The sequence below is a fragment of the Sus scrofa genome, chromosome X, assembly GCF_000003025.6.
Source record: "Sus scrofa isolate TJ Tabasco breed Duroc chromosome X, Sscrofa11.1, whole genome shotgun sequence".
In the NCBI taxonomy this organism is placed as follows: Eukaryota; Metazoa; Chordata; class Mammalia; order Artiodactyla; family Suidae; genus Sus; species Sus scrofa.
In genome coordinates, this window is record NC_010461.5 from 82,053,047 (window position 1) to 82,075,544 (window position 22,498).

At 39.0% G+C, this 22,498-nt stretch overlaps 1 protein-coding gene across 4 annotated transcripts in view; it reads right to left on the bottom strand.

Moving 5' to 3' along the window:
- The window catches only part of PCDH19 (protocadherin 19), a 121,795-nt gene that overhangs the window by 21,682 nt on the left and 77,615 nt on the right, over positions 1 to 22,498 (bottom strand). For 3 of the 4 annotated variants that reach the window (XM_021079758.1, XM_021079757.1, XM_013986293.2), the window contains one exon: positions 17,360 to 17,532. In XM_021079758.1, the coding sequence (XP_020935417.1) occupies positions 17,360 to 17,532 (173 nt within the window). The remainder of the gene's footprint in view (positions 1 to 17,359; positions 17,533 to 22,498) is intronic. The other variant, XM_021079756.1, reaches the window with a different exon arrangement.

Here is a 22,498-nt window from a genome sequence, read left to right on the forward strand (position 1 = left end):
GCTATGATCAGTGCAAATCCCAACAATTAACATTGGAAGTGAATATAAAATTAAAGGCCAAGGGGAGCAGATAACATCAAAACACCTAGAGGAAAAATAGAAATCACTTTGTAGAATACAGGTACCTAAAACTAAAACAAAAAGATCAATGGGCAATAAGGTTTCTTAGGAACTGAAATAGAGAATCTGTGAAATGGACAAAGGAAGCCATTTAATTCAAGGACAAAGGACATTTAGGATCTTTCTTATCCTCTGTTTCTCCATCAAAACCACATCAGGGACACTGGGCTAAATACTCATAGATGAATCAGCACCTCAAAAGGCTGAACAATGGAATCACTGAAGATAATGAGGCAAATGGAGCTCCTAAAGATTGCTAGATCCCCCATTTCATATGAATTAGGCATCCCCCACCAAAGACTGAAAGGCACTAAAGGCAATGGGAACAACTCTGGTCATCGGATTTGGACATTCCATTACCATGAGATGGGCTACTAGTCCTGAACTAAAGACCAGCTAGGACAACGAAAGAAAGAGCTAATCATTCCATCTTGGGAAAGGCAGAGAGGCAGCTGCCAACGCATCAGAGAGGGAACAGATGTGTTCTTCACTTAGGGGAAAGACCTAATTAAGTTGAAAATTGCAAACTATTCAGAAATTGATGATTCAGTAAGGGAGAAGGAAGATGAGAACATGAATCAGGTATAAAAGGAAAGGAAGACCATTTTTACAAAACTACACACACTTGAAAGCAGGTTTAAGCTAAACACATGTAAACAAAAGTCAAAGAGGAGGAATAAACTCAGAATGTTTAATACAAGCTATCTTCACCCATATTTCACCCTAATTTTACTTGCCACAATGGAAGGATCTTTACAACCCAAAGCCCCATGACTAAGAGTCATATTTCCCATTCTGCCTTGGTCTTTAAAAATACAGAGGAAAATCCAGCCAAATTTCCTCCTACTTTTCCATTAATCTTTTCATACTAAAAGAAAAATGAAGAGACATACAGTATCAGCAATAATGAGCTTCCATAATTCATTCCAATCTGAACTCTTCATTTACAGATGAGGAAACTGGGGCCCAAAATGAGGAAGTAAGTTGCTTAAGATCACAAATGGAGTTAGTAACAGATCCAGGACTTGAATGCTGATGCCTGAATCAGAGTTTTTTCCCTATTTAACAAAAACCCCAATAAAAAGGAAAAAAAAAACAGTAAAAAATACCTCAATAAATATTGGGAAGTAAAAAGTGATCACAGGGTGTTTTGACAATGTGGAAAATATTTTTTAGATCATCTTTGAGAAATGACTATCATCAAAAAGCCCACACAATATCACAAAGAACAAGCCCATCTAGAATGATTGGGCCTCAGCAAATGTGCAGTCCAACAAGCGAAAAAGAATGGAGCCATCAGATAAAACTTAAGGTGTTTAACTTAATGAAAACATTTGCCTCATAAGCCCAGATCAGAGGAAATGATGAAGGGAGCAGAAGCTAAAGATTTGAATTTCATCAGGCACCTTTTGAAAGAAAAAGCTTTAAGCCCAACATGAGCAAGAAACCATCAAGGTTAGAGGGAAGAAAACTTCAAAAAGACTCAAGCTGTGATTCAGTTGAAGTGGTGTGGTCAATGGAATGGCCAGTGACACAGATTACACAGCAGACCAACTCAAAGAGTAAAATGTAAGAAACAAAGTGAAAAAGTGAAAAGCCAGTATCTGTACAGATGCCAACATTGTAGACACATCAAGGTACTATCAAACATGCGCCCTGGGCTAGTTAGACACATCAGTTCTTTCCTTCCATCTCATAGTAATGCTTCTGACTCCCTCCCTCTGATCTTTCTGGCTTCACTACTATATTCTGTTGCAGTTTCCCTAAGTAACATCTCTTCTAAACTGGAGGAAGTAGCCCTTTCAAAACAGGAATAAAAACTTCTTGCCAGTCCAGTAGCCTTTGAGATTTCAAATGGAAAAACAAAACAATGCGCCGGAGTCACATAACAAATGCAGGAAACACAAACTCTCTTCTGACCCCTGCCCTGTCTTAGAGTAAATCATTTTACCTCCGGCATCTGGAGAATGGGGTGGATGAGAACTGCCCTAGGGATCAAACATTGGTGGCTGGTATCTGTTGTTTGGTGGTGTTCGGAGCAATGAACTGATCAACATTTGTTCACTAAGGGTCTTCTCTATTCATAGGCATGTGCTAGGAGCTGTGTGGGAGGAGGGGAAAAATAATAAAGAAGGCAACTGTACCAAATGAAATGAAGCCGTAAAAATCTTGTATAAGGGAACACTGGACTACTGCATCCAAGAAAATTCTTACTTGATGTCATTGAAAATACCTCTCTTTTTTGTAAAAATATAACGATGAAAGAGAAGTTGTCCCTAGAAGACAAGAGTATAGAATTAGGCTGAGCTTAAAGAGGGGGAGGGAGGGTTGAAGAAAGAATTAAATAAGAAACATCAAGGAGAAAAGTGGGGGAGGGGGGGAAGACGGAAAGGGAAAGCCTATGGTAATGTGAGCAGTCTACAGTGACTCCCATAGAAGAAAGGATACCAAATTTGGCTTAGAGTGTTAGATTTTAAGAACAGACTGACAGTGAGAGGTGTCACATGTCAGCCAAGGAGGAGGAGCCTTAAACATTGTTTAAGGAAAATGGAGGCAGTTATCAACTAGGAATAGACAACTTGCTTAGGAAAAGAGTAATGAACAGACAATGTAAGCCTATTGTGTCCCTAGACTTACTTGGCCTCTAATACTAGGATGAAAAGTCCCTCCCTCAGTAGAACTTCACTGGTCCTTAGTTTTTAACTGAAATTTTTTTCTGAAATAGATAAGTAACCCACTACTTCTCTCTGATTTTCATCCCATGCTTCATGACATTACCATTGAGCAGTTTCCAAGAAAGGAACACCAAAGGGAGGAAATTAAGATGAAAGAGCAATTACCCCTCAAAGCAAGCACACCATACCATCTGTTAACTTGAGTATGGCACTCATTACAGATCCACTGGCAAATGGCTATGAGCTCAGGACTCAAAAGATTGTGCTCAGAACTTAAAATGCAGAATGAAAGACCTTAAAAGTTGAAAGTTCCTAACAATCACCAATCTACTCATTTTACATTTAAAAATAGGAAAAATAAGCAAAATGCAAATTAATGTGTCTACAGGTATTGAAAAGGTGCCAAGTAAAGGAGAGTTGGGTCAAGAAAGGCTTCTTGTAGGACTTAAATTTTGCCCAACATTTTATTCTTTTTCTTTTTAGGGCCACACCTGCAGCATATGGAAGTTCCCAGGCTAGGGGTTGAATCAGAGCTACAGCTGCCAGCCTACACCACAGCCACAGCAACATAGGATCTGAGCTACATCTGCAACCTACACCACAACTCATGGCCACACCAGATCCTTAACCCACTGAGTGAGGCAAGGGATCAAACCTGCGTCCTCATGGATACTAGTTGGGTTTGTTACCATTTAGCCACAATGGGAACCCCTGCCCTAGACTTTAAAGTAAAGAGATATGGATGAGTAAAGAGGGAAAGTAAACCACGAAGGAGAATGATTTCATCAGCCTCATCTTACTGCCATCATTCTTTGAGTGCCTACTCTAAAGCAGGTACTTTTCTAAATGTTTTATGTGCATTACCTCATTTAATCTTTACAACCACCCTATAAGGTAGGTGGTCCAATAGCTTCTATTCTACATATGAGACACCCAAAGACTGGACAGGACAAGTAACTTGCATCCAGTTGCACAGCGATGAATTTGTGGAATACGATGAGAATCAAAAAAGCCCCTGACTCTCAGGTCAGTGCTTATCCACTAAACTAGATTGTGCTGATAGTAAAGCACTCAGGTCAAAAGGTCAAGGAGGTGAAGAGCAGAGGAAAAAAATAGCTATCTGACTCACAATTATGCTGTACCAAGAAAAGGTATTATACACATATAAATAGCACTTTGGTTATTGATCCTAGCAACACTTTTACAACATTGCTCATCAACCCCTCTATAAATATATGAATTAAGATTTTGGGAGTTCCCGTCGGGGCTCAGTGGTTAACGAATCCGACTAGGAACCATGAGGTTGTGGGTTCGGTCCCTGCCCTTGCTCAGTGAGTTAATGATCCGGCGTTGCCGTGAGCTGTGGTGTAGGTTGCCGACGCGGCTTGGATCCCACGTTGCTGTGGCTCTGGCATAGGCTGGTGGCTACAGCTCCGATTCGACCCCTAGCCTGGGAACCTCCATATGCCGCAGGAGTGGCCCAAGAAATAGCAAAGAGACAAAAAAAAAAAAAGATTTTGAAAGGTTAGTGACTTACCCAAGGCTCTGTGATGAATAAATAATAGGGTGAAAACTAAAATTCTCTTTCTCCTGGGCAACACGGCATTAAATCATTTTAGGGCTATAATGACCTTTTTAGTATTTTGCATAGGATATGTGGATGTGGACTTTTAGGAAGGCAAAACTTATGCCTTTTCAGTTACATTGATCATGGAATGTTGTGATCAAGCTATGAAAGTTTGATTTTTCCTGACTTTTTAATAAACAATGCATGTCCCTGTGTTATAAGTCCTATGTGCATATCCCTAATTCCACATTATTCTGTATGTTCTCATTCTCTCCCTCTCTCTCATTTTCTCTCTCTCCATCTCCATTTATTGGCAAACACAACCATGTCGAAAGGTCCCTCATAAGCCAAAGCATTTTACGTCACTTTAAACCACAGCCTGTCAGCTAAATTCAAAACACTAAATATAAAAATTTAAAAACACTATAATCAGCGAAGATAAGCCATCTGACATTAACATAAGACAAACAGCTCTAAGCAAGGCAAGAGTTAAAAGAAGAAAATTCGCTTATAAAGTGTGTACTTGAGTAGCTCTCTCCTTGCATTTATATGGAGATTTTATAAAAGCCTTTGGTTGAGATTTTTTCTATCATTAACAAATTCATTTTTTCCACTACAAAAAGAGGCAGAAATCCAAAGGCACATAAATTCCCATTATTGCTCAGACGACACTGTCCCCATGGACCTGCTGTGAGCTCATTCATATGACAAGGAGACATGACGTTTCAGGTAGGAGCTGGGCATTTTTCAGCCCATGGGCAGTAAAAAAAAAAAAAAAAAGGATAGAAACAATCCTTTGGAGGGTAACTTTTTTAGAGGAACACTAGAAATGAAAAATGTTTCATTTATTTTTTTAATGAAAGCCTGGCATGAAGTAGAAACAAACAAAAAGAATCAAAACCATGGCGCATTAGCCATTTAAGAGCAGTGAGGCAAGAGAAGGAGAGCAAGGGAAGACAGGACCTCTGGGGTTGGGGCATGCTCATTTTTGCAGAGGGAAAGCAAAGCAGAGTCAGTGCCAAAAGAACTAGAACTTGGCTTGCCTCACCACAGGTGCTCAAGAAAATGTGCATTTCATAATGTAGGTTAATATGGATCCTCTTCCAAGTTCCATGAGAACCTTTAGTGGACATCCTATAATTTCTCAAACCAAAGTCTGGGCTAATTCAGAAAAATAATTTGATAGTGAAGGCAGCTTTTCAGCATTCAGATATTTCACAGTGAGTCAATCAAATAAGTATCCAGAATTCATTTGGATATTGATAGCTCTGGGCAAACTCGTGAAGTTGTCATCTGTGGCACCCCTTTTTTGTGCTTCTCCCCATCCACTGAGACTCTTAGTCTTAAATATTCTAGAAACCACCCCCCCAAAACACACACCAAATTCCAAACTCAGAAATAATCTAATACCAGCCATTTACAACTTGTGTGAATTTGAATAAATGCACTCCCTTTTCCCAAGGGCTGCCTGAAGTTTGAACTACATTTATAAAACAATATGACTGTCCCTCTGTTAAATGTATCATAGACAGCAACAAGCAGATGAGAGGCTTTGGATAGTGGTGTCGCTGAAATCAGCAAAATGGATATTTTCACCCACTGAATTTCCGTAGTAATGATAACACTTTCTATTTTTTAAGCATTTACTATGTGCCATTAAGTAACACTAAGGGCTTTACCTATATCATCTCACAACTACCCTAATAAGGAATTGCTATGGCTATTCCTGTTCTACAGATGAGAAAATTGAGGGTTCAAAAAATAAGTAATTTGAGTAAGATGAATAGCTAGTAAGTGGCAAAGATAAGTGTGGAACTTAGATATGCCTTATTCCAAAATCTGTACTATTAGTCTATGATGCTATGCTTGCCTATGGATTTAGGCAGACTAAGAGTGTCAATCTTGAAGAGAATGGAGTAGGTAGAAGCAGTTGTACTGACTCAACAGGATTTGCTTATATTAGCTGGAGCCTGAATTGATGGCTGTCACTCCTCTGTTAACTTTTTCAAATTCTATGCTTGTCCCCCTCTCAGGATTGCTGTAATGGATAAACGATATAACATGAACTGCCTTCACGATGATTTGGGGGACTTTTCAGGACTTTAAACATTCTATATTAAGTGGAAACTTAAGATACCAAAGGGGCTCCAAGTAATGCTGCAAGTAGAATATTAGGTCCTGTGCCTAGATTTCTGTCTGATATAGGTGTTTTAATCTCTAAAAAGTCCTAGATGATTAACATTAGGCTCCTGGAAGAAGTACCAGTTTCCTCAATTAAATAAAGTAATGCCCAACTTTGTAAATCATACTTATTTAATAGACAGCCAATTCCTCATTTAGAGATTCTGTCCCCTAGGATCATGCAAGTTATTCATTTTAGATAATCTTTCTTTAGGACAAAGGAGAGGGAAACGAGGCACTTCCAGGTGCTGTAGATGGATAAACAAAAGCACAGGATGAAGCCATGAGTCCAACAGGTGTGGAACACTTATCTCAAAATGTTCTTGGCTCAACGACACTTACTTCTGGGTGTGGAAACTATCTAAAAGGAAGCAGGATGAAGGACAAGAGCAGAAAAGAATGTTCCTCCTTCATCTTCCTCATGAAAATGTATAATAGTTTGAATGCTGGTTAAACCCACTTGGTAACCTATCATCTTGAGCTAAACAGCTCTTAAATAAAGAAGACTTCCCCCCTCCCAACAGTACAAAGCTCATTCCTTGGCTCATCCTGTAGAAAGGAAGCAAAATACACCTCTAACACCCTTAGGCAATCAAGAGGAATTTAGTCCAAAGCAGAAGGCAGACAGGGAGTCTGCAGACAGGGCTACAGGCTGGAAGTGGGTACCTTCAGACCATCAACATATAAAGTTGGTAGAAACATCTGCTGCCCACTTCAGTACCACTGGAGTCTGGAGAACATTATAAACTATACCAACTACAGAAGCAACTTTTCCAGCATTTTAATTACTGGGACTTTACAGATTAATCAGGCAAAACTTACTTAAATGGCAAGTCAGTCATTTTCCTCCATGAGGGGAAACACCATACTAATGGAAACCTTCAAGTAGACTGTGTTTCTTTGAAAATTGGATTTTAAACCAAAGATCCAAAGCCGATAGTTTTATGAGTCTCTAATTAGTGTCACAAAGGAAACACCAAAAGGTTAATAAGAGATGGTTAGTTTGGAATGGTTTGCTGGTGCCAGCTCCAGCAGCTCAGTCTGTTTGCAGATTCATTAGCTGCATAGATTGATTATCAGCTGAATTCAGAAAATGCTCACTTGCTGTGTTAGCAGAAGGCGAGTGTGATTTGATACACCTACCCTACAGCTAACTAGGGCCCAACAGTAAGGTAATGTTTTCTGCAGCCAAATAAGGCAGGTTTTCTTTGCCTTCAATTTCAGTTGACATCAATTATAAGTCTGAAAATGTTTGGTGAAGCTCCGAAAGGCATAATGAAACCTTCTAAGTTGACAGTTGGCACAAAAAAAAGTCTGGCTCCAGGTCTTTAAGATCCACTTTGGGCATAGGCACTGTATTTCTAAATTCTCATTTTGCCACTAAGCAAGTTCACCCATTGTAAGAAAACCCAAACTTAACAGGAAACTCACAGATAATCACTCAACTTCTAAGATGTACAGTTTTGATGGGCAGTGAGTCAAGCAAAAGAATTTGCACTTTGGGCTTCACTCTGGACTTTGTCAATTATTTGTGTTCCAATATTAATAGTCTTTAAATTCTCAGTGCATCAGTTTTTCTTCCAGAAAAAAAAAATGGAACAGATATTTATATGAAGCATGTCTCTGAATAAAATGGCTCCTTGAATTAAAAGGACTAAATTTTCTAGCTAGTGATAGTTCCCCCAATTAAAAACAGTTCACGTTTGCATATGAATGATGGTTCAGCGTCTGCATCTGACTTGCTTTAGTTTATCAACAGTGGGCAACCTGACTCTTACAAGCTGGAGGCGTTTTTTTTTCCCAATAAGCTGATTTTTAAATTAAATTAAAATCAAAACCATTCTTTTGGTTCACCTCCCAGATTAGAGCAACTGACAGCCTCATTAATGATTAAAAACAGCAGGTGGTGATGTCTTGGAACAGTTTGACCAGTCTGAGTATCTTGGAACCTATACCATTTCTCTCTTCCTCCTTTTCCATGTATTAAAAAGTAAAGAGTCTATTGTTCATACAGGTTGGAAACTCCACAGGGTGAAAGAGGAGGGAAGAAAGTGGTCAAACATCTATTATTATCCAAGTTAAGGAGAGAAAAGAGAGACTGTATGAGCTGAAGGGTGGAGAAGGTGGCCACGCAAAAATTGGAAAATGATTCTCTGGCACCGGATTTGAATTTGCAAACTCATGGTTGGGAAGCTGTCTTGCCATAATCGACTAAGGTTACCAGGTTTCTCCAGGTGATAACAGCAGTGTTTGTTTACAGTTATCTATTTAAAAGGGAAGGAACATAATACATTATGCTTTTATTTAAAGCATACAGATTACTGTTGCACTTCTGCATGACTTAGAGTCTGGGTACTAGACTATGAATTAAAAAGAACATAAGGCTTAGCTAACTGGAGTAGAGGGAGATGAACATGTTTTTAAAGTTTTAACTTCTGCCAAATTGAAAATCTTTCTGTTCACCTAAGACAGGAATCTAAAGAGTCTCATTTGCCATGAAAGTGGATATTTTTAAGATTAAAAAAAAGCTTACGAGGAGTTCCCATCGTGGCTCAGCAGAAATGAATCTGACTACTATCCATGAGAACTCAGGTTCGATGCCTGGCATTGCTCAGTGGGTCGCGGATCCAGTGTTGCCGAGAGCTGTGGTGTAGGTCGCAAACGCAGCTCGGATATGACATGTTTATGGCTGTGGCATAGGCTGCCAGCTACAGCTCCAATTCTACTCCTAGCCTGGGAACTTCCATATGCTGCAGGTGTGGCCCTAAAAAGACAAAAAAAAAAAAAAAAAAAAAAAAAAAAACTAATGATAAGATGTTGTCTATTCAGATTTAACATCTTACAAGTTTGTTGTCTATGTTGTGGTAAAGAATAATGAGGTAGACCTATTATTTCTGATTACCAGGAACCCTCAAAAAACAAAGTGTCTCTTATGAGACAAAACTTGGAATGAATTCATCCAGAGTTTATTTTCTGATAAACTCCTTTGGCCCCGTCTGAATTCAGTGCCTTTTGAATCACCTCTGCTACCTACCAGTTTGCCTATTCCTCCAACCATAACAGTAGATCTTTGACCTGCACATTTGGGGGTGAAGTTCAGTGTTCACCATAAAACCTAAAAGCCACAACATCTTTCTGATTTTGTCACCTGCACGCAAATGTCTAGCCCTAAAGGATTTGCTCCAAAACAACTCTAGAAACTGACATCTCTTTAGCCCAAGCCATGAGGAACTGCTTTGCATTCTGTGTACATGGTTTGGGGGGGTGGGAGCGGGCTCCATTGTGCCCAAATGCGAAAGCAACTATTTTGTCAACCACCTGAAGCTGTGTGTAAGTCTCTAAAAAGCAACTTTTTCTGATGGCTCTAAAGGACAGTTCAAACCTTTTCCAATCAGGTGCTTGGTGATTTTTCCATGGCTGGAGTTTTATTGGGAGAAAGTTTTATTGGGAGTCTTTTAGGATGATAAATTGAAAAGATTTTCTTGTCAAGTGGATGTGTCAAATTAGCTTTTCTTGGCTGAAAATGAACAAACAGGCAATGAGCTATCTGGTGAAGACAGAGACCAAAAATACCTGGGGCAAAGACCTGACCTTGGATGAAAAAAAGCATCTACAATAAGAGAGGAAAACCATCTCACAAGTATTTTGCCTATATAATAAATAAAATATAATTTTGATGTCCTTGAAATTGATTTTTAAATTACGATTAGACTTAATTCTTCACATTTATTTCATAATGAAATGGTTAAAAAGAAAATGAACAGAAAAAATACTTCGTAAATATTTAAATGTAAAGTTCAGATTTATGTTTTCCCATCCTGATGGAGTTTACTTGTGGTTTTTAAGCATCAGGACATAATTTTAAATAATTTAAAGACCCAAAGAAGATAATACTTTTGATATTTCAAAGGACTTTTTGAGTATGTGAAGTAATCCCTATGATCTAGTCCTATAAAACCATCTTATTTGCTTCTCATCTGTTGTCCTATTGGCAGTGTCCCTACTTATCGTGGGCTACAGAACTTGCTTTACCATGAAGCAACTGGAAAAAATTCACCTAGAAAATCGCCCAAATAAAACATTTATCTTGCATACTATGTTGGGCCTGGCTTCCGCTATTCTTCCAAAAGGATCCCTTTACACCAAAGTGTCTTTTGAAATGCATTTTGCTTTCCAGCTCAAATAATCTTAATTAATTTATTCACTGATCCTATGCAGTCTATTCCATACTGGACCATTTGTGCTACTGGGCCATAAATTCCTAGAGAATGAAATTCTTAATTGTTCAGTGCACTCCCTTTATATAGCTCCATTCTCCAGTGTTTTCCAAGTGCTCAGAAATATAGAAATGCTTAGTGTCAACCAGTCAAGAAAGCCCTTGATATTTATTCTCTTGATGAATAATGTATCCCTTACCACTGGTAATTATTAATAATAAAATTTATAATAGACAATGACTATGAGATAACAGTTCCAAGTGGATCAGGGAAACATTATTATATAAAAAAAGAAGAATACTGCTTCTATTTAAAAGCAGATGAACAGAGCTGTCCTAAAAGAATTCTGTGACCAAAGGGCCCGTGCAAAATAATGCTAGCAAACAACTGCTAACACCATGGATTTTCCCTTAGTTAAGGACAACTTTTTATTCTAGCAACTACCTTGCCAATAAGATGTAAATAATGCCAAGAAATAGCAACAACAAAAAGACAAAAAAAAAAAAAAAAAGGAGTTCCCGTCGTGGCGCAGTGGTTAACGAATCCGACTAGGAACCATGAGGTTGCGGGTTCGGTCCCTGGCCTTGCTCAGTGGGTTAACGATCCGGCGTTGCCGTGAGCTGTGGTGTAGGTTGCAGACGCGGCTCGGATCCCGCGTTGCTGTGGCTCTGGCGTAGGCCGGTGGCTACAGTTCCGATTCAACCCCTAGCCTGGGAACCTCCATATGCCGCGGGAGCGGCCCAAGAAATAGCAACAACAAAAAGACAAAAAAAAAAAAAAAGATGTAAATAATGCTTTGGAAGGAGTCCAATTATCTGGTGCAGCAATGTAGTTGAAATAAACAAAAGCGTCCACCTGTCACCTGTCTTCCTACCTATCCAGACACTGCTGCACTGAGAATGGATAAAGGTCCTGGACGTGAGCAGAAAAGGGAGACTTGGTATTGAGTAATGGGACATGTCAGAGATTAAACCTTCCATTTTACAGTGACAGTAACTAAAAGTAAGCAGGAATGTCAATCTCAGAGCAGATAGATTTAAAAAGAAAATGTTTACCACTGTGACATTGTTCAAATTAGAATATCAAGGAAGAATCATGATACTATTATTAAAAATAAGATCTTAGGAGTTTCCTGGTGGTCCAGTGGTTAGGATTTGGCACTTTTGCTGCTGTGGTCCAAGTTCAATCCCTAGTCTGGGTCTGGGAACATCAAGTTGTTGTACACCATAGTCAAAAAAAAAAAAAAGATCTTGACTGTAACAGTTTTCTTTTACTGCTTCTTTTGCTTTATTGGCACAATATTAATAAGGTTTTAATTAATCCTAGGCTCTATTCTTATAATGATTTTGTAAATCAGAAAATTATTCATTTCATCATTGAGCTGACCTTGGTAACCCCAGTAAAACCCAGATAAGGAAAATCAAAAAAGATGATAACTCAATGACAGAAGTAGTTGACACATTCCCAGAGCCTGACATATGGCAGGCACTCAAAAAACTGCCGAATGAATGAACAATATATATCTATGCATGGACTATTCCTGCCTGGCATTAGAATGTTATATACCCAAGGCATTGAAAAAACCTGAAAGTCGTATGTATAGAAACAGTGTGTATGTACACATTACTGTGTTCAAGTAATTAAACATTTTACCCAGTATATTTCCAATAGGCTGAAGACATTATTAAAAGAGCCTATATTCACAAAACCAGGGGAGAAATAACAACATGAATTGCAAAACAGTATATCTAGCCTCAAAGATGCTAATTAGGGTCCAGGGGGATCTAATCAACCTCTTTGTTGAAGTAAAGATAAAACTTTTTGACAGCAAATGCTATTCTGATAAAATGGAATTTTCAATTACTCTATGAACATCTGGTCCATGCTACCATTTCTGGGGCCCAGCAGCACATTGCTTTGCAATGTCACAAAACATTCTCCATCGAGAACTCCTATTTTGCTGAGAGACTAATTGAAATGAGTGTTTGGAAATTTAGTAAGGTGAGAGGTGAGTCAGGGGGATAGGTAAAAGGATATAAGGAAAGGATGTTCAGTCACTGAATCATAGTTTCATTAAAAGGCTAGAGGATATGAAAGTACACATTGTTGGTAGAATGTAGAAAGTGTAAATGTCTTAATATACACCTGTGTTTGAAACTAGACTATGCATAGTATGCAGCCTACAGAACATTTTCACGGCTAATTTGCAACAGCAGTTGCATTAAGCATAGAGCAAGTTCTTCAAATCCAGGTTTTACACAATAAACATGTTAAATGACATTCAGGTGATGAAATAGCAAACAAACAAGTTTAGTAAAATGTGGAAGAACCTACACTTCCAGAAATAAAGCAATCCTTATATTGCATGGGGATGCTTTAAATATGAAAATCAGATAGATATTATCACAAATTTCTGTATGCTCCTTCTATTTGATATCAACTGGCATAGGAGCGAAGCCAATTCAGTGTCATAGTGAACTCCAAATTAGGTGCACATTAGAGCAATGAAAGTCATCGTTTCAGTTGAGGAATTTATAATCAATAATTAATAAGGTAAGAGAGATTTGAGTGTGATTTGGAACAGATTAGTTGGGCTTGGGACTTGTATGCACAGTTCTAAGACATGAACCTATAAACTCTAATTTCATAACAGGACTACATGTTTGTGTATGCACAAATGGGCAGGCAAAGAAAGAGGAAACAGAAGTCTATTAACCCCAGTACTATTCAACCCAAAAATAACCCTGATAGGAAGAGACTGAAGCCCAGTGATACCCCCAATCATGCAGGAAACCCATGAGCCTCTGGCACCTGTGACCACCCTACATTTTGGCTACTTTCCTTAGAGATTGTTGGTGGAAATTTTGTAGGGCAAAATTTTTGTCGCTGCCAATTGGTAATTTTAACCAAACAACTTACATTTAGGGAGAGAAAGCATTGGTTAAAAGATTTAAGTGTGACTCCCCAGCTCAGCACCAAATCACCTCAGGAACTAAATCAGGTGATAAAAATCTGCTGAGTGACACTTACTTGTTCACAAGACACTCTGAGAGCTATAGAGAGATAGCATTCCAAAAAGTGCCATCTGCCAGTAGAAAGTACAGGATAAAGAATGCTCTGTTACTTTCTTTTCTGGGAAGCCATGACAAGAGCTACGGTACTGAGAACAAGCTGAGGCGTATTAATTTAAAGGCACTGCAGATGATAAATGTAATTCAGTTAGCTGGCAACCAGGAAATTCAGCTCAGCCAGTTCATCAACCCACTGACCTGGTTTTAGGCATGTCAAGGCTGATACCAGGATTGACAATAATCCTAAAATCAGAGATTCCTGTCACTCCCTCTTATCTCTGCCCTGACCCAACTCACAGACGTGATCAAAACACAATGCAAAGTCAAGTGTCTAAGCTCAGACTTTTGCCCTTCGAGTACAAAACTCTTCCAGACTTTCTTTCTTTGGTTGACTGTAGTGATTCTGGGTTCCCACCTCTAGGAATGTCCTTAGAGGAGGGTTACTGAAAATTAAAAGATCTGAGAGTCACAAATCACAATTGACATTCACACTGAGCATTCTTCAGCTACAGTACAGTTATAAGAATAAAGCCCAAGAAAGCTTTGGCAATGTGAAGAAGCACAGGGCTCAAGTGTATAAGAGAGCAAGGAGCAAAATACACTTTGTACCTTTTCCTCAAACACTGGCAACACGATATTAGCTCATTGAACAACCTGTTCCTGGTCAAGGAAAAATTAACAGATGCATAAAATATCTTCATTTTGAAAATCCTGAGATTCTCCATCATTCATATGTCCATGTATATGCAAAAAAAGATGTGCTAATATCCAGATTAGAAACATCATAGAAAGAGCTACAGATATAAAATCCAAGGTGCGCCAGACTCAAAACAAGTGTAAGATGTACTCAATTGGGTATAACTGGCCCAACTTTGGAGCAATTCTGACAGGACCAGAAGAAATAATATTAAGAGCAGAGTTAGTCTCAGAAGGTCATTATAACCTTTGCTCTTCTCCAGAGACATCCACTCAAACCTCAAGAATAGTTCAGTCCTGGAACCATTAGGATTTCAGGGCACTTGGGTTTGAGATGCATTATCACAGTATCAATGAACCAAAGAGACCTGGGATCTTTTTTTTTTTCCCTCAAGGAATCTTTCAGACATTCAGGGCAGGTCTGAGTATAGAGGAGATTCCACTTTCCCTCTTCATCTTCCTAACTCAGTAGTCCCCAGAATCAACAGTACCATATCACCCTGGAACAAATCTAACTAGAACCACATTAGTTATGATTACTGGTTATGTAACTAAAATGGTTACAAGATCAGGCACGATAAGTTCATTCAGTGATTGCCTTTCAACCACTGGACTTTAGGATAAAATGAGAAACAACTATGTGAATCCAGATTTGAGACAGTAAAATGCTATAAAATGTTAATTTTTGAAATTTTTGCTATTATTAGAGGTAGCAATATTCAACCCAAGTGAACTGGTGACACCATCTGTGTGGCTAGCCTAGAGTTGATTTGGGATACATCAATTAAGTACCATTCTGTAAAGCTCAGTAGTACTGGGTAGGATACCATATGGTAGAGCCAAAGATGTAACTCAAGCAAGACCTGAATTACCTTTGTATCTAAATTTTAATGACTCAACCAGATTGAAAAAATAAAATAAACCTAAGAGTTGGTTCAAGGCTTAGCTGTGGCTAGAATAATGGGAAAAAATGTGGATACATACAGGAGAACAGAATATTGAGAAACAAAATGTAAAAGTGTTACCAAAACAGAACAGCAAAAAGTGTGTGTACATGTGTGTGTGAGAGAGAGAGAGAGAGATCCCCATCTTAAACATAGGAGAGTCTTGGAAATAAAGCCACACATATCTTTTAGAATTTCATTATTATACAACCTACAGTAATATATATACCATATATCCCATTTGTACGAAACACTCTCCCAGAAAAATGAGCTTCAGTCCACTAATATTGTTTTCCTAGAAATATGTGACAAAAAAGCCAAAACAGATGTTGTTCTAGCAAGGTACAAAGTGAGAATCAATTACGACTATTTCTTTTCCTGAAGTCATTTCATTTTAGAGAGCATCTGACTAAAATCTTTTCTGATATAAATGAAAAAGCATTTCTTTGAGACACAGTGACTAGTAAATGATACATATCAGTTGGTATCCTGTGACATGTAGCTAATCCTCGGAGAATTAAATAATCTCTGTTTCAGTTATATAAATGTTTAATTTTTTCATCTTTCGTCTTAGTAAGGTTGCCCAGAAAGTAGTATATTATCTCTGCGGATGTCACCACTCTCCAATTAGGGAGGAGAGCAGTGCACAATCGCTAGTGACTTCTATACATTATAGACTTTGACACTTGGGTCTGCTGGGGAGGGGATGGATTAAACAGTTTAATAGAATCTAAAGTGACTAACTTTTTTTTCCCATAGAAAACATTTTGTTTTGTGGATCGTGCATTTTTTTCCTTTGGATTCATTTACGAGACCAAAAAAAAAAAAATGATGTTTACAGTGAAATGAAACAGCTGAAGACCAGCGCATAATCACCATATTTTGTTTTCTCATCTTTAAGTCTTTTAGCAGTGGGACTTCCAGCTGAGCTTGCGTCTAGCCTCTCTCAAGACATAGCCAAGCATTCTGAAGCTTCACTGAGCCTAAACACCAAGCTGAATTCATAGTTCTTAATTGAAAAAGACAGGCTGTTTGCCTAGCATGTTTGCATCAGTAAAACATTGAAAATGACGTTTGTGCCCAAGTCCATCTGAACATTCTGCCTTAGCTGAATGTTGCTAATGTTTTTATATCCTAGTTTATGCCTGGCACAGTTTTAAATAGCTCCTCTTGTTAAAGCATGTGTGGCTGAGTCCACAAAAATAGACTCTTCTTCATACATGAGGATGCTGCTCCTGACATGAGCTTTGGGGCGTTTTTTACATACACAGACTGTTACATTAAGGCAGACGTGTTCTCTTACCCTGGTCTATCCTATGACCAATGGCATGCATTTGCATGGAAGCTAGATAGATTTGGCATTGCAGCCTCATAGACAAAATGGGAAGTTTTGTACTCTCTCCCCTCAGTAAAGTGTATGCAATCTGTGGTCAGAGAACAGAGTCCCTTTCTGGATGAAGTTAACCCGCCTGATATGGAAGTAAAACTCACTCCTTTGGTGTTGTTAGTGCTGTGTTCTCTGCAACTCAATCGCTCAGTCAAATTCATGTACTAAAGCCAAAAGGCATTTGTTCCTGGTGAGAAGGCATCTGCTCATTTCCTACGTGCTCAGTACAGTTATGATTGAAGAGTATGTATGCAATGGGTATAGGTAGTCAGCTTTTTAAATGCCTGAACATTATACAATCCTAGAGGATCAGCTTGGGAAAGGTGAAGAAGAATCTGGACTAGTGTCAGGACATCTCAAAAGCCTATAGATGCTGCTAAGGCATGAGCACAATGCACACCTTGACAATATACTCATTATGGTAAAGTACTACAGTGATCCTCCAAACGTTCTGGGTTCTTTGGAATCTATAGTTGCAACTTAAGTCTGATCAGCCCTTACCATGGTCAGGCATCTGAGATCCCATGGAGGTCACACTGGTGTTCAGCACATCATTGACAGCAGTGTCACAATACAGGCTGCGCTGGACGTCATGCTCACTGTCAGTCTGGTCGCTCTCCTCATGGCCGCTATCCTTCAGGCTGTTGCCCTCTAAGTCCTTGAAGGTGGAGCTGCTGGGTTGAAGAAAGAATGATAAAATTATAACACTGTGATAGGCCTGACTTTTAAAAACTCTTTCAGAGCCAGGATGACATCAGGTCTGTGGTGAGGCCAACAGTGACTGGATTGTCCAACAGGGTAGGAGGAAGAGAAATTTCTGTTTAAAGATCATGGCACTTAACACTGTAGAGAGGTTCTCACTATTGGATGCTGATGCAGCTAATACTTTCATTCACTTATCTTCAGTGCATCACTACAGGCGAGGCAGAAGAAGCTACAACTCTGAAACAACCACCTGCAAAAAATATCATCATTTCAGAATTTTTTTCTCTTCTTATACAAAGTAAAATAATAATAGCTAATGTTTACTGAGAAGTCAGTAGGCATGAAGCACTGTTCTAAGTGCTTGACATGAATGAACTTTTTTAAGCATTGCAACTCTATAACAGAAAGGTACTATTAATAGTTACATTTACAGGTCAAAAAAAAAAAGGGCACATGAAAGTTAAATTATGTGTCCAGTGTCACACAGCTGGTGAAAATGTAGCAGATCTAAGACAAAACACAGGCAGTCCAGCCCCAGAGCCTGGACACAAGCCCTATGAATACTGCCTCTCCAAAGATATCTACTAACCAACTGTCAAAATGAAAGTGGCGGACATTGAGGTAATGCAATTAAAATAGAAAGGGTAATCAGGATCTGAGACCTCAAGTCAATTTTAACTGAAAAGGGCTGGGGGATAGATTCAAAGAAAAACAGGAGAGGTAGGAGCTAAGAAGAGGAAAGCCTTGGTGCATGGAAATGTGAGATAAAAGTGAGAACCAGAAAGTGAGCTCTAATGAAACTGGGAGTGTAGTTACGCTAAGAACATAGCAACTTTTAGCTCAAGAGTTTGTGAGTAAATTTTTCTTGTACTGATTAAATCAATCCACCATTCAAGGCACTAAACCTACTGTCCATGAACCGCACACTATTTCTCATGAAATAGGAATAACACATAAGGTGCATCCATAGAGGCCCCATCTGCTATTTCTAATACTTTGTGTGTCCTGACAGAATCTGCAGCTGTGCTGCACCATGAACCATAAATTATGCATCTGAAATACCTAGTGAATGGTGAATCCATTCCCTAGTCAGTGAGGAGGCAGCAAAGGCATACTCAAAGAAAATGTGTTGTTGTCTCAACAAGGGAGAGTAGCACACTTGTGAATTAGGACAAGTCCCAGCAGACCTACTGTACCTCTGAAAAGGGAGCCCTGTGGAGATGACACTGCAAACTCACTTGATCTGCTCAACCTTGAACATCCACTGGCCTGACTCTCCTAGGCTTTGATAAGAACATTCAGTACATATAAAGAACTATGCCATGGACACAATGGCTACATTGTCATTCTCCACACTTGGCCAAAAGGAATCACAACAGATTTTTAACATATGACCAACCTAGATGTAGAATGCTTGCTGCCCTGCATATGAAAAGGAAAAGATCACAAGGGCAGTAACTGGAAAGCCATAATTATCAGAAAATGAAGGGCAGAAGCGGGTGAAGCGTTGACCTGTTTGCTAATTATTTTCAGAAAGAATAACCGAGTATCAACTGTATTAAAACTAAAATCACTCAATGGGGCAACTCGTTCAGTTCCTCCAAATTATGTCATGCAGTTACTCAGCCCTGTGGACCCACCAGGATGCAGTTTCATTCAAAAACGAATCATCCTATGAGTCTTTTATGGTCATTAAGACCAATTGGAAACACATGCTTTAAAGTGTGTCACCATCTCTAGCTTTATGGCACAGATTTCGAGGCTTCCTGTAAATACTAATCCCACAGCATGAACAGATTCAAAGTTTATTTTTTAGAAAAAAATTTGATCCTGCCCACATACACCCCTGCACCTCAGGAGAAAGGAAATGACCTGCCTGGATGACATTACAGGCTCCAACATGTCTATAACAAATAATTTTTCAACCTGCATTTCTGCTATCTGATGCATATGAAAATTTCTTTAATCCACAACAATACAAAATTGTTATTTTTTAAAAAACAAAATTATTACCTTAAGCGAGAGAATTCAACCCTGAATTGACTGCATTTCAGCAGTTGCCAAAACTTTCTTGAGATATATGATGGTGAGGGATATAGAACAAGGACAATGCAATTAACAATTCCTTAGAGCAAGGTTTCCCAACTTTGGCATTATTGACATTTGGGGCTGCATAATTCTTTGTTGGGGGTGGGGATGTCCGGTGCATTGTAGGATGTTTAGCAACATCCCTAGACTCCACCGACTAGATGCCAACAGTGCCCCTCCCACAAGTTATACCCAAATTGTCTCCAGATATTGCCAAATCAGCCCCAGTTGAGAACCACTGCTCTAAGTTCTTTATCTCTACTCCTGTAACATGTTAGATTTCCTGACTATAGTAGAAAGAGCACTGAACTTGGAGTGATTAGAACAAGCAATAATCCATAATCTGCCACTTAGTCTATGGGACCCTGGGCCTGATAGCTGCTAATGGCTTTGTGCCTTGATTTCCTTGTCTATAAAATATATTTGCTAAAACCTCCTTCACAAGGCCATTTTTTTTTTGCTATTTCTTGGGCCACTCCCGCGGCATATGGAGATTCCCAGGCTAGGGGTTGAATCGGAGCTGCAGCCACCAGCCTACGCCAGAGCCACAGCAACGCTGGATCGGAGCCGCGTCTGCAACCTACACCACAGCTCACGGCAACGCCGGATCATTAACCCACTGAGCAAGGGCAGGGACCGAACCCGCAACCTCATGGTTCCTAGTCGGATTCGTTAACCACTGCGCCACGACGGGAACTCCCACAAGGCCATTTTGAGGACTCAATGAGATACTTCACATGAAGTACCAGGTATATACAAATGCTCAACAGTTATTGTTTAATATGATCATTATTCTCATATATCATAATGCTTTCATTGTTTTACATTTAAATAGTACATCCATAGTTTTTTTATAGGACTGATATAGCAAATGTAAATATAAAGAATGTTTTTATATCTTCTGTAACTTATAGTCAGACATTGTCCACTATGTTCATTTCTTCTAAAATTCAGGAACAGGAAAAAAATTCTCCTGTCCAATGTGTATCCTTCCTTTACTGAAAAATGAGAACTATATGCTCAGGTATACTTACCGTTTTGCTTCAGCTTCTCAAAAGCTTCAGAGTAAATATAATGTTTGATTGCAGTGAGTTAGATGCAAAGGATATCTATTTAGCTTCTCCTAACTGGTTTTGGATCTGTCTTTTTAAAATTCCATCATCATTTCTATATGCATCTGAATATTATAAACCACCTCAGAACTTTTGTTTTTTTCAGGTAGAAGAAAAGAAATATTAAGAGTGAAGAATTGGCTACTAGGGTTTAAGGGACTGTAGTGAGTGTAAGTCACATATTCTCTAAAGAAAAAGCAAGGGGTATTAACTCTCCTCCCCCAAACCTCAGAATAGTTAACTTGTTTAAAGATTAGTTTGCCCGTCTGAAAAACTAAGCACCACTTACTCTTATCTTGTAAGGACATTTAGTAGCTTAATGAATGGATTTCTGTAAGGCAGTTTAAGACTCAGTAAGCAAGATGCTGTAAATTGTAAAACAGCCTGGTAAACGGCCGCTCATCCAAAACAAATAACAATTTATGCCAGGCATAAAAAATGCTGATTTCACTTGCTTTATTACCTGTGTACCTCTTGGGAGATGAAAAACTTGCACACCAACTTTCGTGCAACAATAAATTAGGGTTCTGTTTGCAATGTTTCTATTAGTTGCTCTGGTGGTGGACAGACAAATTTGTTTGAAAAAAAAGTTAGAACAAGACTCTGCACATAATAGTTACTCAGAAATTATTTTTTTTTTTTTTTTTTTTTTTTTTTTTTTTTTTTTTTTTTTTTTTTTTTTGTCTTTTTTTTTTTTGTTGTTGCTGTTGTTGCTATTTCTTGGCGCTCCGCGCATATGGAGTTCCGGCTAGGGTTGAATCGAGCTATAGCACCAGCCTACGCCAGAGCCACAGCAACTCGGATCCGAGCCGCGTCTGCAACCTACACCACAGCTCACGCAACGCGGATCGTTAACCCACTGAGCAAGGCAGGACCGAACCCGCAACCTCATGGTTCCTAGTCGGATTCGTTAACCACTGCACCACGACGGGAACTCCCAGAAAATTATTGATGAATGAACATTAATAACATTTTGACTTGGATTTACCCTTTAAGACTCTGGAAATCTTTCCCAAAAGTAGAATAATCTAAAAGGAAACAGGTCATATCTTCCCAGTAGGTTACACCACATACCAAGGAATACCTTCTGAGAGTAAAAATGAGAAGGTAGCGAAAGTCAAACTGTATTTAAGAAACATAAGGAAAATCCTGTAGTGGCTCCTGGACCATCTGTATCACAATCACCTTGGGAACTTGTGAAAACTGGAGATCCTCTAGGGATGGAGCTAGAGATTCTGCATTTAACAAACCTCCCAGGTGATTCTCATGCACATTTAAAGGCCTGGAATGGCTGAGTAGTATTCCATTGTGTATATATACCACCTCTTCCGAATCCAATCATCTGTCGATGGACATTTGGGTTGTTTCCATGTCCTGGCTATTGTGAATAGTGCTGCAATGAACATGCGGGTGCACGTGTCTCTTTTAAGTAGAGTTTTGTCCGGATAGATGCCCAAGAGTGGGATTGTGGGGTCATATGGAAGTTCTATGTATAGATTTCTAAGGTATCTCCAAACTGTTCTCCATAGTGACTGTACCAGTTGACATTCCCACCAACAGTGCAGGAGGGTTCCCTTTTCTCCACAGCCCCTCCAGCACTTGTTGTTTGTGGATTTATTAATGATGGCCATTCTGACTGGTGTGAGGTGGTATCTCATGGTAGTTTTGATTGGCATTTCTCTTATAATCAGCGATGTTGAGCATTTTTTCATGTGTTTGCTGGCCATCTGTATAT